Source organism: Elephas maximus, chromosome 9 (genome assembly GCF_024166365.1).
Source record: "Elephas maximus indicus isolate mEleMax1 chromosome 9, mEleMax1 primary haplotype, whole genome shotgun sequence".
Lineage (NCBI taxonomy): Eukaryota > Metazoa > Chordata > Mammalia > Proboscidea > Elephantidae > Elephas > Elephas maximus.
This window is the reverse complement of record NC_064827.1, coordinates 56,445,118-56,460,611: the sequence shown is the minus strand read 5'-3', so window position 1 is coordinate 56,460,611 and position 15,494 is coordinate 56,445,118. Positions and strand designations below refer to the sequence as shown.

Below are 15,494 nucleotides of genomic sequence, written 5' to 3'. Positions count from 1 at the left end.
GGAGCTAGACTGAATAAAATTCTTACGCTTAAATGTAAATTCACACACTAATATTTTTAAAGCTTTATCAATTCCTTATGTTTTATATATGAAACAAAGAATATATTTAGGTAAAATTGCACTTTAAGTGACATCTAGGTATATTCCATACATTAAATATCCAGGTATAATGACATTTATTAATTTCAAGGGTACTGCTGTGATTCCCCGCCCCCAATCAGCTATGACGGGGTCAGTGAAATACTGCTCAAGGCCAAAAACCTGACCTGCCCAGTTTTTGAACATAAAATGTTATTAGAATACTGCCAAGCCCATTTGTTTATATATTGTCTATGGCTGCTTTCACATTACAACAGCAGAGTTAGGTAGCTGGGGCAAATATTGTGTAGCCCACAAAGCTGAAAGTATTTTCTGTCTAGCCCTTTACAAAAAAAAAGTTTGCTAACCCCTGATGTATGGTTTGAAGAAATCAACCAATACAAGTCTCGTATAATGAGTTTTTTCTAACCAATATATTATTTTATGTTAAAAGACTGGTGAGTAAAATTTTCAGGTAGAATCGAAAATTTTACTATCAATGAGTTTTGTCAGTTGGTTTCTCTTTATAGCTTCACCGAATTTGTATTTTGCTGCAATCAAATGCTATATATTCTTTTGACAGAGACACAGAGGACAAACTCACCCACTGCAATCACTGTGTGTACTTCCACACGTGGCTCTGCTACCAGCTCACCACGCTGGTGATGTCCTTCTCTCTAGCTCCACCTCTGAGGGATGGAAACGCTTAAAATCTGGCTTCAGCCTCCAGTTTCTACCTCTACAGAAGGTCTCATTGTTCAAAGAACAATGGCAATGGTTAGAACACTCATTTTCAAGGAAGTCTTTTCCCCTTGGCAGAATGGTTATGTCAGAAAGTTTCTGTTGGAGCAGTCCCTACAGTTTTTTTATCTTTGGATTGCTTTTTTTTTTTTTTGAAACTGCCTCTCAAGCTACCCTTGTATAACTTGGTTCTTGAAGCTAGCGATGTGAGGGAACTCAGTACCAACTGACATGAACTGAAAATCATGATACCTCCAAGGGGTCACTGGTTAGTCAAAAGATGTCAGTATTTAATACGTATCTACCTAACTACCCCCATTGGAAAATCAGGGGACTGATCCCAAAACACAATCCTGAAGACACTTTTAAAGTAGCATACCCACCAGTATGGAGTCTCTGGGTGGTGCAAATAGTTAACACACTCAGCTGCTAACCAAAAAGTTGGAGGTTTGCGTCTACCCAGAGGTGCCTTGGAAGAAAGGCCTGGTGAGCTACTTCTGAATAATCAGCCACTGAAAACCCTGTGGGGCACAGTTCTACTCTGAAACACATGGGGTCACCATGAGCTGGAATCGACTGGACGGCAACTGGTACAAATAGCGTACTGAGATAAGTAATTAAAAGAATAATCCAGAACCAGTAAAGTTAGCCTCTAAAGGAAGTGAAGCTCATAGAATCACAGAGAGAAGCAGACAGGGAGGAAATATTTCCAAGCACCCAGCAGAGCTTCTTCACAGACATGGGAGTGGAAATGAAGCGAGGGTAGCAAGTACAGAGATGGTGGGAAACAGTATTTGCTAGTGAAGCCTTTCTGGAATGGGGAAAAGTGTGACTAAATGGTACAAACGGAATGCCGTGCAGAGGACTTTGAGTCTGGTGGATAATAAGAGTGCCTGTGGTTCCTTGATGAGAGATGTCCTGACAAAAATAGGTTTTAGCAAATATTATTCTAGAGTCTAGGATACAAAAGCCAAATGTGAAGCTGTAACAGAAAATCTTTCATTAAAAATAATCGCAAAACTCCTTGAATATTTTTCTCTTAATCCAGAATGTCAAAGACTTCTCTGTCAGGTGGACTGTATCAAGATCTACAATGATAAAGGGAGAGGGATTGTGGCCAAGAGGTCTTCTTTTGTTTGCCCTAAGCTGCTGACTACCCTTGGAAGTCAAAACTATGTTACCCTCACTCAACTTAATCATTACGCACATGGTTTTAGTGTCTGATTTTTGTTTTAAATGTACCGCGGTAGTTATTTTCTAAAGGACGCAATTCCATACAGCATAACTAGATACACAGAACGAATAATTCATTCTTCGGGGGAAATTCGAGGAACGGAGATGATGGAATGTCACCATAGGTCTGACTTCTCATCAAGGATACAGCTGAATTTTAAATCATGTATCATTGCCCATGCACTGTGTAGCTCCTCAGACCTAAACAAATCTCCTAGCTAAACTACACTGCCCCTTGTTTCTTTGTTATTTCACGTGTGTGTGCATATATTTTTCTGTACTGAAAGCAGAAGTTTGAAAAAATAAATTCAGTCCTATCTTTTACATAGCAGGAGAAGGGACCAGTAAACACAAACAGCAGAGCACTTCCTTTTGTTGACAACCTTATTGTTCTCCCTTAATGCACTGTTTAGAATGGCAACTACGTGTCATTTCCCATTACCCTATAGACAAAACCAATAGCACACAGCTGCTGCTTCTCTTTTCAACAACCGATCATGAAGAATATAAGAGGAATCGTGTGCTGGTGAAACGTGTCAAGACTGACAGCCCAGAGCCCAAGAGCTCCGTTTATGCAGAGAACAGGTGTGTGGCCGGGCAGCTGGGGGGAAAGTTCCCCTCCACCTTCTCATTTGTGCCTTCTCAGCTGCCCTTGCTCACAGTGCTTCCCTCTTGACTGGAAGGGAGGGTGGCCAGCTATGGAAGAACCTCGTTTTCCAGGCAGTTTCTCTCCGCCAGAGAATACTGGCTCGCTCTCCAGACAGCAAGCATTTGACCACTGCAGCACTGAGCGTGTCAACTTGTTTTATTCATATCCTTCACCAGGGAATGAGAAAGCCAAGGACACACTGGTGATTTCCCTGGTTTTATGGCTCTCTACTCCCCCCAGGCCTGCAACACATTTTTGGTTCTTGTGCTCACAGAGTCCTGGCATCTGCAGTGTGGGAAACCTTCACTGAGAGCCAATAGCCCACAGCTTCTGCCTATTAAAATGTGCAATTGGATTTCACATGTGTGTTTCAAACACTATTCAAGGCGTGATTTACAGGCTACTGTGTAACCCCACAGCTGTTTTTTCATGGCCTGGACTTAGCCGTTTCTAGGAATCCACCACCCAGCTCCCAAGCAAATAGTCTTCCTAATTTCGGGCCCCTCAGTCATTCGCAGGCATCAGTATCTCCATTCCAAAACAGCGTAAAACCCCATTGTAAGTATTTGAGAAAATACTGAATGAATAAAATATTATTCTTTCTACATAATTATCCATTTATGAGAACAATATATTTGATGTCTTTCTTTTTGCTTACTCCCACCTTCTAATCACTGAGGGCCTCTTAACCCACTGTTGTTGAGTCAACTCTGACTTATGGTGACCCCATGTGTTACAGAGTAGAGCTGACCCACAGAGTTCTCTTGGCTGTAAGCAGATCCCCAGACCTTTCTTCTGTGGGCCACTGGGTGAGTGTGAACCACCAACCTTTGGGTTAGCAGTTGAGTGCGAACTATCTGTGTCACCCAGGGACCTGGAAGGCCTCTCAGTATAGGTTATTTATGTACATTAAAAACAGCACAGACCCAATAGCTTTTGTGCAGACCTCACTAAATGGTCCTCACCTGCATTATGTGCTTTCCTTAGAAGGAAAAGAAAAACACAAAAACACTTTTATATATTTCAAATTATCTTCCTATGGCTGAACAAAGATAGGCCTATTTGTGTTTTACGCAGAAACATGGATATGATATCATCATGTTTCTGTGACTCCAACCCCCCATCCCTACAATATCCTAACCCGGTCCAGTTTCCAAGGATATGAAATCACCCCCAAGAGGTTAGGCTCCAGGCTTGGGGTTGTAGTTAGTTCACAAGTGGGTACTGATTTCCTAAACATTTGATTTTAAGCTCTTTGAGGGGCATGATGGTACTGAATTCATTTCTGATTCTTCTGTGCATGGCACAGGTCTTGGCAGACAGTAAGGGCAAGGAAGTTGACTGAACTCTTAGCCCATTCAGAGCAAGGGGACCCAAGCAGTGAACGGTTTATGGGATTCTCATGAGCTGTGACTGAGACCTATCTTTCAAGGCAGAAGGGCACAGGAAAAAGAAGGTATGACGTGGCAAGGACTATTCCAGAAAAAGCCTTTGCTGGAAATGGTGTTTGGATGGATCCAGTTCACCCAAATGACTCCCCATGTTTAGCTTCCATTTCAGGTGAAAGCAATTAATAATCTTGTTAATAAAGATCTTACAATTGGGGTCAAATTATATTTTGCCCTCTGGTTGTAATATACAAATCTTTTCCAGTGAAAAGAATTCCAAGGTGAGAAGGGGACATGTTCTGGATCCTCACACTTGCCCTCACCCCTGGGCTTGAGGCTCTAAGTTTTCCTGGAGAAAAAAACAAAAGGCTTTCCTCCTATATTTTAAGTCACTACACAAAAATTGAGGAGATAGTGTGCTCCATCATGACAAGTCATAGCCATGATAACTAGGGCCTTCTTTGTTAAACAGAAGTCTTTTAAGTCCAGAAAACCAGGGAGAAGCTACAGTGCTTTAACAATGATTTGCAAAGGAAAGGCCACCTTTGTGTGGCCTTCACTTCAATAAAGGAAGAGTTAAGCATGGGACTTACCTTTCCATTTCCTTCTAGTTATCTGCTTATAGACCATATGAATAAAGATTACTTGCTTACTCTTTTGATAATCTGATAATTACACCATGCTGATAAACTGGGATCTTCAGATCTTCAAGTTACCTAAAGCGTCTCTATTTTAAACCTCTAAATAACTCAAAATTTGTATTTGTTATGTATGGACCCAAAAGCCAGAATTACAATCAAAGGATGAAAACCACAGGGATAAAGCTACCATTTAGTGCGTACCTATTACGCGTCTGACGTTGTATCAGGCATATTACACATATACCCTTTCTCATTCATCTCTCGCAATAATCTATTGAGAGAGACAGGGTTATCCAATTTTACATAAGGATATAGGAAGTTAAAGTTGCCTAGGGAAACACTAGCTATTCAAATTCAGGCCTTTGTTCCAAAGGATCCATGAACTTTCCTGCCAGTTGACTAAGTTCCTCCCAAAATGTAACAGACATTGAGAAACAGTCCATTCCCAGGCCTGGGAAATACTCAAGCTAGTGCCAGAAAAATGCTGACTAGTGATGCTGGAAACTCTATGGGGGCAGTTCTACTCTGTCCTATAGGGTCGCTATGAGTCGGAATCGACTCGACGGTACTGGGTTTGGTTAGTGATGCTGGAGATTCAAGGATTAGAGGCGGCTAGTATAGAGCAGCTCTAAGGTCTTCTACTCCTCTAAGATTCTGTAGACTTCCTCTTCCTCCCTACGTAAGTGTTCATGCAGCTCCACACTGGGCTGTTCAAGCTTCTTCCCCACTAATGCTTCCTCAACATCCCTCTGCTGTAAGAAGGCACCATGTTACCCACGGCAGCACATGACTCAATCGGACATACAGGCACACCTCGTCTTATTGTGCTTCACAGATACTGTGTTTTTTTACAAATTGAAGGTTTGTGGCAAGTCGATCGGCACCATTTTTCCAGCAGCACGTGCTTATTTCGTGTCTCTATGTCATATTTTGGTAATTCTCTCAACATCTCAAACTTTTTCACTATTATTATATCTGTTATGGTGATCAGTGATCTTTGATGTACTATAATTGTTTTGTGGTGCCACAAACTGTGCCCATAAAAGACAGTGAACTTGATCGATAAATGTGTGTGTTCTGACTGCTCCACGAACCATCATGGTTCTTGTCTCTTCTCCTCTCCTCAGACCTCCCTGTTCCATGAGACATGACAATATTGAAATTAGGCCAATTAAGAAACCCTACAATGGCCTCTAAGTGTTCAAGTGAAAGGAAGAGTCACACATCTCTCCTTTAAATCAAAGGCTAGAAATGATTAAGCTGAGTGAGGAAGGCATGTCAAAAGCCGAGATAGGCTGAGAGCTAGGCTTCTTGCACCAAACTGTTAGTCAAGTTGTGAATGCAAAGGAAAAGTTCTTGAAGGAAATTAAAAGTTCTACCCCAGTGAACACATGAATGATAAGAAAGCAAAACAGTCTTATTGCCGATATGGAGAAAGTTGTAGCGGTCTGGATAGAAGGAAAAACCAGCCACAACATTCCCTTAAGCCAAAGCCTAATCCAGAGTAAGGCCCTAACTCTCTTCAATTCTATGAAGGCTGAGATAGGTGGGGAAGCTGGAGAAGAAATTTAAAGCTAGTAGAAGTTGGTTCATGAGGAAAGAAGCCATCTCTGCAACACGTAAGTACAAGGTAAAGCAGAAACTGCTGCTGTAGAAGCTGCGGCAAGTTACCCAGAAGATCTAGCAAAGCTAGTTGACGAAGGGCGGCTACACTAAACAACAGATTTTCAATGTAGATGAAACGTCTTATATTGGAAGAAGATGCCATCTAGAACTTCCATAGCCAGAGAGGAGAAGTCAACGCCTGGCTTCAAAGCATAAGCTGATTCTCCTATTAGGGGTAATGAAGCTGGTGGCTTTAAGTTGAAGCCAATGCCCATTTACCATTCTGAAAATCCTAGGGCCCTTAAGAATTATGCTAAATCTGCTCTGCCTGTGCTCTATAAATGTAACAACAAAGCTTGAATGCCAGCATACCTGTTTACAACACGGTTTACTGACTATTTTAAGCCCACTGTCGAGACTTACTGCTCAGAAAAAAAGATTCCTTTCCATTGACAATGTACCTGGTCACCCAAAAGCTCTGATGGAGATGTACAAGGAGATTAATGTCGTTTTCAAGCCTGCTAACACAACATCCATTCTTTACCCCTGCATCAATGAGTAATTTCAACTTCCAAGTCTCATTATTTAAGAAATACATTTTGTAAGACTAGAGCTGCTACAGGTAGTGATTCCTCTGATGGATCTGGGCAAAGTAAATCGAAAACCTTCTGGAAAGGATTCACCATTTTAGATGCCATTAAGAACATTTGTGATTCATGGGAACAGGTCAAAATATCAAACATGAACAGGGGTTTGGAAGAAGTTGATTCCAACCTTCATAGGTGACTTTCAGGGGTTCAAGACTTCAGTGGAGGAAGTAACTGCAGATGCAGTGGAGTGGCAAGAGAAGTAGAATTAGAAGTGGAGCCTGAAGACTGACTGAATTGCTGAAACCTCATGATAAAACTTTAACGGATGAGGAGCTGTTTCTTATGGATGGAAAAGAAAGTGGTATCTTGAGCTGGAATCTACTCCTGGTGAAGACGCAGAAAACATTTTTGAAAAGACAACAAAGGATTTAAAATACTACATAAACTTAAGTTGATAAAGCAGTGGCAGGGTTTGAGAGGACTGACTCCAATTTCGAAAGAAGTTTTATCGTGGGTAAAATGCTATCAAATGGTATTGCACGTTACAGAGAGAAATCTTTTGTGAAAGGAAGAATCAATCTATGTGCAAACTTCATTGTTGTCTTATTTTAAGAAATTGTTACAGCCACCCCAACCTTCAGCAACCATCACCCTGATCAGTTAGCAGCCATTGACATCGAGGCAAGACCCTCCACCAGCAAAAAGATTAAAACTTGCTGAAGGCTCAGATGATGGTTACCATTTTTTAACAATAAAGTATTTTTTAATTAAGATATGTACATTGTCTTTTTAGACATAATACTATTGTATACTTAATAGACTACAGTATAGTATAAACATAACTTTTATATGCACTGGGAAACCAAAAATTTGGGTGACTCGCTTTATTGCGATATTGGCTTTATTGCAGTGGTCTGGAACCAAACCTGCAATATCTCCGAGGTATGCCTGTACTTTCCCCGCTCACTCACCCTTTCCATTTCTACCCTGAATTTTGTGCAGTTAACTTATGTAGCTGGCACCCCAAGTACTTTACCAAACCAAAAACCAAACCTGTTGCCACTGAGCTGATTCCAACTCATAGTGACCCTATAGGACAGAGCAGAACTGCCCAACAGGGTTTTCAAGGAGCGCCTGGTGGATTCAAACTGCTCCTACTCTGAATTTTGTGCAGTTAACTTACGTAGCTGGCACCCCAAGTACTTTACCAAACCAAAAACCAAACCTGTTGTCATTGAGCTGATTCCAACTCATAGCGACCCTATAGGACAGAGTAAAACTGCCCCATTGGGTTTTCAAGGAGCACCTGGTGGATTCGAACTGCCGACCTTTTGGTTAGCACCCAAACTCTTCACCAGTACATACTTTTTAGAACAAGACAGGATACAAATAAAGACAAAAAAATCTACACGGCATTCCTTTTGTTTTCTTTCTCGAAACAACAGTGGAAGTGTCCATCACTAATCCATCCCACACCACGTGCTCTTCCCACAAGCAAATGTCAGTCTATACTCGTATGTCACGCAGGTATTTAAAAGAAAAAAAAAAGCCAACCAGTTATCATCAATTCATTCTTGACTCATGGTGACCCCATGTGTCTCAGAGTAGAACTGTACTCCACAGAGTTTTCAATGGCTGATTTTTTAGAAGTAGATCTCCAGGCCTTTTTTCCAAGGTGCCTCTGGGAGGACTTGAACCTCCAGCCTTTTCATTAGGAGTTGAGAACATTAGCTATTTGCATCAGCCAGGGTGTCCTACATGAACAGACTGCCATTTTTTGCCATGGAACAACAGGCTCCCACTGAGTTCACCTTCCTACTCCAACTTCTATACTGTCAAATTTTCACATTTCTTCCTCCATTTGAACCATGATTTTTCATGTAAGAGTCTCATATAAGAAAGAATGATTGGTAATTTCCATCCCCTTAAACCCCAGCCCACCACAGCCCTAGGTGGTTAATTCTGGCTCAGAAGCCAAATTTTACCATTGGAGTCTTCCACTTCTTCAGCTGGGGTAGCTTTTTGTGAGGAGTGGTGGGCATGTGAGGAGAGGAGACTGACAATTCGAGGCCTGGGGAGGGTCAGGGCTTTTCCGTGGACCTTGAGGGAGTGTTCTTTCAACTGGCTGATTGTCATGGTGGAAAACGAGCACCAAGAACACTTGTAGGCATGTTCACCTGGAAGAAGGTGATGGGAAGGGACAGAGAATAAAAAGGGGGAAGAAGGGCAAAAGGTGGGGTGGGAGAGGGGTAGAAAACAAAATAACATCGTTAATTCACTCTACACGTTCTTCCCAAGATTCTTGGTCTATGTATCCTCACAGACCAACTGCCCACCCATTACCACAACCACAATGCTCCTTTGGGATTAAAACTCTTCAACGAGCTCCATAATCAAGTGATCTGGTCCCTTTTCATTTCATACTGTACTTACAAGGATGAGGCTATGGCCTGATTCCCCAATAGGGAGTGAAACCCAAATATCTATGATACCTTCTTCAGAGAAGCTTTCTCATTCCCTCTTTCTCCCTCTCTCCATACTTAGAAACGACTATGCCAGTTTTCATATATGGTTGACTTTTTATCATCTGCAAAAAATAATATGCTCGATTCTCATTCCAGGGGGCCATCAGTGGTTTTTCAAGCACAAAGTCACTGAGTACAAGCTCTATTGTGCTATTCTTCATCTGTTCTTCCTTGAAGACTGTACACGTCCTCTATCTTACACATCCTGTAATTTTTATTTTGGACCAGTTCACAAACCTCAGCATAACGTATCACTTCCTTATCTAATCAATAGCACAGATTGTTAAATCATTTCTGTGGCCACCTGAGATGCATCAATTGGTCTCAACCCACCTGGAGCAAAGGAGAATGAAGAACACCAAAGACACTGGGTAATTCTGAGCCCAGGAGACAGAAAGGGCTATATAAGCCAGACACTACCTCAGCCTGAGACCAGAAGAACTAGATGGTGCCTAGCTACAACTAATGGCTGCCCTGACAGAGAACACAACAGAGAATCCCTGATGGAGCAGGAAAACAGTGGGATGCAGACCTCAAATTCTTGTAAGAAGACCAGACTTAATCGTCTGACTGAGACTAGAAGGACCCTGGAGGTCGTGGTCCCCGGACCTTCTCTTAGCCCAAGACTGGAACCATTCCCAAAGCCAACTCTTCAGACAGGGATTGGACTGGACTATAAGACAGAAAAAGATACTGGTGAGGACTGAGCTTCTTGGCTCAAGTAGGCACATGAGACTATGTGGGCAGCTCCTGTCTGGAGGCAAGATGAGAAGGCAGAGGGGAACAGGAGCTGGCTGAATGGACACGGGGAACACAGGGTGAAGAGGAGGAGTGTGCTGTCTCATTAAGGTGAGAGCAACTAGGAGTACATAGCAAGGCATATATAAGTTTTTGTATGAGAGACTGACTTGATTTGTAAACTTTCACTTAAAGCACAGTAAAAAATAAACCATTTCTCTAGTTGAGAAAGAAAGTTGTATATGTATAAATGTGTGTGTGTGTATATCCACAATATACTTCAATAAATTGTACATTTAAGTAAAAATAAGTATTTTCTTCAGTTTTTGTTTATAGCACTGAAATACAGGACAGATCACAATGACCAAATTAAGTTAGAGTGTGATTTACCTTTGCCATTAGTCAGCTTTTGAATTAATTACATTTTGTGAAAAAGACAGGTGCATGTTGTTGGACAGAGGTACACTGCTATGATCATTCATAAAACAATTTTGCTTTATGTAACAATAGCTTATGCTCATGCCTTGGACTCAATAATTCCACTTCTGAGAGTCTATATTAAGGAAATAGCTTTTAAAACATGGAAAACTTTATTTAGAAATATCCATTATTTATGCTTGAAAAAGGTATAACACAACCTAAATTTCCAGCCATAGGGAAATGATTGAGTAAACACAGACAAATCCTTTTGATGAACTATCATTCCATTAAAATAAATTCTTGAAGAGTTTGTACTAACATGGAAAACTATAAATAAATACATAGAGAAGATATATTGTAGATTAAATTATAATCACAACTGTTAAAAACAATTATAGAGAAAATGGTTGAAAGGAAATACACTAAATGTTAACAGTAGTGGTCTTTAGGTAAGATTATGGATGGCTGACTGTATTTCTTTTTTCATTTCCAAATATTCACTAATGCTTACTTTTTAAAATTTATTTTTCAGGTTAAATTGAAATCTCAAGAGAAAGAAGAAAGGAGAAGAGAGGATCTTCAGCCCAGTGCAATGAATTGCTTAATACAGCCCTTCTAGCCATAACCTTTGTGATTCACACACAACAACTGAGACTATGCAAATAAGGTATATAGAACTCTAACAAAGGGATTGGTCAGTTTTGCAATCCCATTAGGCTTAAAATGAATCATGCCAGAGGCGGGAAGAGAGGATCTCACCACCACCAAGGAAGAAAACCCAGGAGTAGAGAGCATCCCTTGGACTGAAATCCCTGTGCTGAGAAGCTCCTGGAACCAGGAGACCAAGAGGAAGAGCTGTAACACTGAAGATGGCAAGACGTGGTGGCAGAGAAACAGCAGCAGCAGAGGCAGGAGATCGACAGGAAGCTGCAGGAGACAGTGCCTTTGGGCAGGAGGCTTGCTGGTAGAGTAGGTTGCCTCCAGGAACTTGGTGGAGCTAGGTTTGGTGATTCACAGAACTAGAGCTGAGCTAAGGCTTACTGGCAGAGTGGGGTGCCTTGAGGTACTTATCTGCAGAGCTAAAACAGCTTTGTAACACTTGCCAGAGCAGGGCAGAAGCCAAGGGGCCAAAGGAGCTTTGTAACACTTGCCTGAGCAGGGCAGAGGCCGAGGCCCAGAGAAAGGCATGCCTATAGGCATGGCTGAGAAGAGGCTGTCCTGATGGAAGAACTATATCCTGAGCATTCCTGAACCTGAATTGTAACCTGTTGCTTTCCTTAAAAACCCCATAATCATGAGTATTGTCTGTGAGTTCTGTGTGGCCACTGCAATGAATTATTGAACTCTGCAGAGAAGTAAAGAGTGCCATGGGAGGAACGGTTGGTGTTAGAATTGGTAAAGATGGCGGAGAGAGGAAGCATGTCTGACCTCTGCCTCACAGGAATCAGCCTTGGGCTGTTGATCCTGATTCTCCTTCCTCCTTGTGAAGTCAGAGGAGGTCAAACGCTGCCCCCACGCCATCTTTATATTCAGTAGCAAAAGTTTTGTGTACCAGAAGAAATTGAGTGAGGACAGAGCTGGTGGTCTATGACTGAAAACAACAGGAATCAGAAGTTGAATCTCTACCCTTGCTGTTAACCAGCTGAGATTGTTACTTTCCTCTCACCCTGAAAATCACTAAATGGTTCACATGTGAAGTGAGCCCAGCCTCCCAAGTTCTGCATTAAGCCTCCTTCTCACCACTTATGACCCACAGAACTTAGCATGTCCAAGAAAGCACTGAAGAGAACTACAGAAAACCTTGAATTATGCAGCCTTCTATAGCACAAGAGAGAATTGAATGGCTCCTCCAAAGAAGTCAGAGGAGCCACACACTCAGAACCAGTCAGCTCTTTCCCCAACCGTCACACAATAGTTACACTACAAGGCTAGGCAGTGAGCAGTGGTATTTACTAATACTACAGGATGCATTTGAATTGTGGTGTTGGTGAAGCATACCGAGTATACCATGGACTGCCAGAAGAACAAATCAGTCTTAGCAGAAATACAAGAATGCTCCTTAGAAGCAAGGATGGTGAGACTTCAGCTTGCTTACTTTGGACATGTCATCAGGAAAGACCAATCAACAGGAAAAGACACCATGTTTGGTAAAGTAGAGGGTCAGGGAAAACTTCAAAGAAATGAATTGACAGAATAGTCACAACAATGGTTTCGAACATATCAAAGATCATGAAGATGGCACAGGACCAGGTAACGTTTTGTTCTGTTATATATAAGGTGTCCGTGAGTCAGAGCCAACTCCACTGCAACCAACAACAACAGCTATTCTTATTCTATTTTTCATTTTCTAAATGGAGGCTTGGCTGCATGAACCTTTTGGAGTGGCTGTGAGTAGCATAACCTGAGAGAGAATTCAGATGCAGATTATTTGGTTAGTCCACACTACTTTTTAACCTTTAAAATAAAATAATCCATCTAGAATAGATAAGATCAGTCAAGAGTCTTTTAGAAAAATACGCTGGCTTTCTCCAAGCCAACCCACTCTCAGTGGCTAAGAGCCACGTCCATGGAGACCAAGATTCCAGGCTGCAGAGAGAACTGAATTGTATTGCTTTCACTCTCTCTCACTGGATGCTTCCTTCTCACCAACCAGAAAGCACAGGAGGTCAGTATGCTCAGTCGCTCTAAGAACATAACTTTAGCTCAGTGCCCTGGAGTTCATCTGCAGCCTCTGGCGCTCTTTTAAAGTCCTTCCCACAGGCCAAATTGTTCCGCCAACTCCACTAGTAAAAGTGCTTTTGACAAGGCTGAAGCCTATGGGTAAAACTCACCAGGATGGTATCCCAGCTGAATAATTTACAATACACACGAGTTAGAAAAGGGTGGTTTGAACCCTGAAGCTACCCACTTTACAGACTTCAGGAGAATTTTCCTGGAGATATAAAAATATGAACAGATAGATAAAAGCGCATATAACTAATCTCCTTGTCCCATCCCCACCTCAAGTGGGGTTTGGGAGCAGCTGGGCAGGTTTCGGTAATTTCACTGGGAGGATATGCCCAGTTCAACAGGATCCACCACTCAGGAGACAGCCAAGAGGCACGACCATGTCTCCACAGAGGTGGCAAAAGGGAAGAATCCAGGTTCTGGGCCATTTTTATAATGCTGTCAAAATGAGGGTACAAGGCACAAGAGAAGCTAATAAATCAGAGAGCAGAATCCTGGTAGGAAATACCTTTACAGAGCAAACTTAGGGAGGAGATTTGATTTCTGGAAGGATCTCTGATAGTATAGCTAGGTGTTCTGAGGTCTTCATTTCCCCCCGTTTTCCTTTGTGCTTGACCGAAGTTCCTCTAAGGTGGTCAGGACCTCTAAGAGGAACAAGGTTGCTACGAGATAGTCTTCAGAGAGTGATTGAGAACATCACGGAGAGGCCCCCAAACCACTTTCTGCTGCCTTTTGTACCTCAGGCCTCTTTCTTCTCCTGGCTAAGCTCTGATTAGCAACCCGTGGGCAAAAGAACAGGTTATTATGCATCCTCTACCATATGCAAGTAGAGAAGGGGAGAAAAGAGCAGGAGGCAGCATCATGTCGGTGAAAAGGATATGGGTTTTTTTTCTGAAGTCAAATTCTTAATGAATGGGCTATGTGGCCTTGAGCAGGTCATTTAATTCTGAGTCCCTGTATTCTCATCTAAAAGTGAGGATGACAATAATACCTACCTTGTAGGGTTGTCTTGGTTGCATTAAGTAAGATGATGAATATTATATGCTTAAGATCAAAAACTACAATCTTCAGTATGGATTACACCTCAACATAAAGGAAATAAAAATGCTTACAACTGGACCAATAAGAAACATCAGGATAAATGGAGAAAATAATGAAGTTGTTATGGATTTCATTTTACTTGGATCCACAATCAATGCCCATGGAAGCAGCAGTCAAGAAATCAAACAACATATTGCACTGGGCAAATCTGCTATAAAAGACCTCTTAAAAGTGTCCAAAAGCAAAGCTGTCCCTTTGAGTACTAAGGTGTGCCTGACCCAAGCCATGATATTCTCAATCGTCTCATATGCATGCAAAGCTGGAAAATGAATTAAGAAGATAGAAGAATTGATGCCTTTGAATTATGGTGTTGGTGAAGGATACTGAATATAACACTGACTGCCACAAGAATGAACAAGTCTGTCTTAGAAGAAATACAGCCAGAGTACTCCTTGGAAGCAAGGCTGGTGAGACATCCCCTGTACTTCGGACATGTTATCAGGAAGGACCAGTCCCTGGAGAAGGATATCATGCTTGGTAAAGCAGAAGGTCAGTGAAAAAGAGGAAGACGCTCAACAAGATGGATTGACATGGTGGCTGCAACAATGGGCTCAAACATAGCAACGACTGTGAGGATGGCACAGGATCAGGTAGTGTTTCGTTCTGTTGTACACAGGGTTGCTATTAGTTGGAACCAACTTGATGGCACCTAACATTTTTTTAACAACAACAATAAGGTCCTTGTGTGGTGTAAAGAGTTTGTGGTCGACTACTAAACTAAAGGTTGGTGGTTTGAACCCACCCAGTGGCACCATAGAAGACAGGCCTGGTGATCTGCTTTCATAAAGATTACAGTCAAGAAAACCCTAGGAAGCAGTTCTACTCTGTAACACATGGGGTCACCATGAGTCAGGAATGACTCAACAGCAATGGGTTTGGTTTTAGTTTTAGTGCAGAGCCTGGTATATAAGGAATGTTTATAAGGTGACTGCTATGAGATGGAATGACAGAGATCGGCATAGCTACTGGTCACTCCTGACTCAAAGTCATTTCCTATCTGGTATATGGAAATGTATCTAAGGGCATAATGCGAGCAATCTCACACATCTTGAGTTCAC

The 15,494-nt window shown here is 41.9% G+C and overlaps 1 protein-coding gene across 9 annotated transcripts in view; it reads right to left on the bottom strand.

Moving 5' to 3' along the window:
* ZNF462 (zinc finger protein 462) overlaps positions 1-15,494 on the bottom strand; it is a 150,088-nt gene that overhangs the window by 61,727 nt on the left and 72,867 nt on the right. For all 9 annotated transcript variants that reach the window (XR_007518805.1, XR_007518806.1, XM_049897299.1 and 6 more), the window contains exon 7: positions 8,911-9,102. Coding sequence is in view for 7 of the 9 variants with exons in the window: in XM_049897299.1 (XP_049753256.1) it covers positions 8,911-9,102 (192 nt within the window). In the remaining 2 variants the exon portion in view is untranslated. The remainder of the gene's footprint in view (positions 1-8,910; positions 9,103-15,494) is intronic.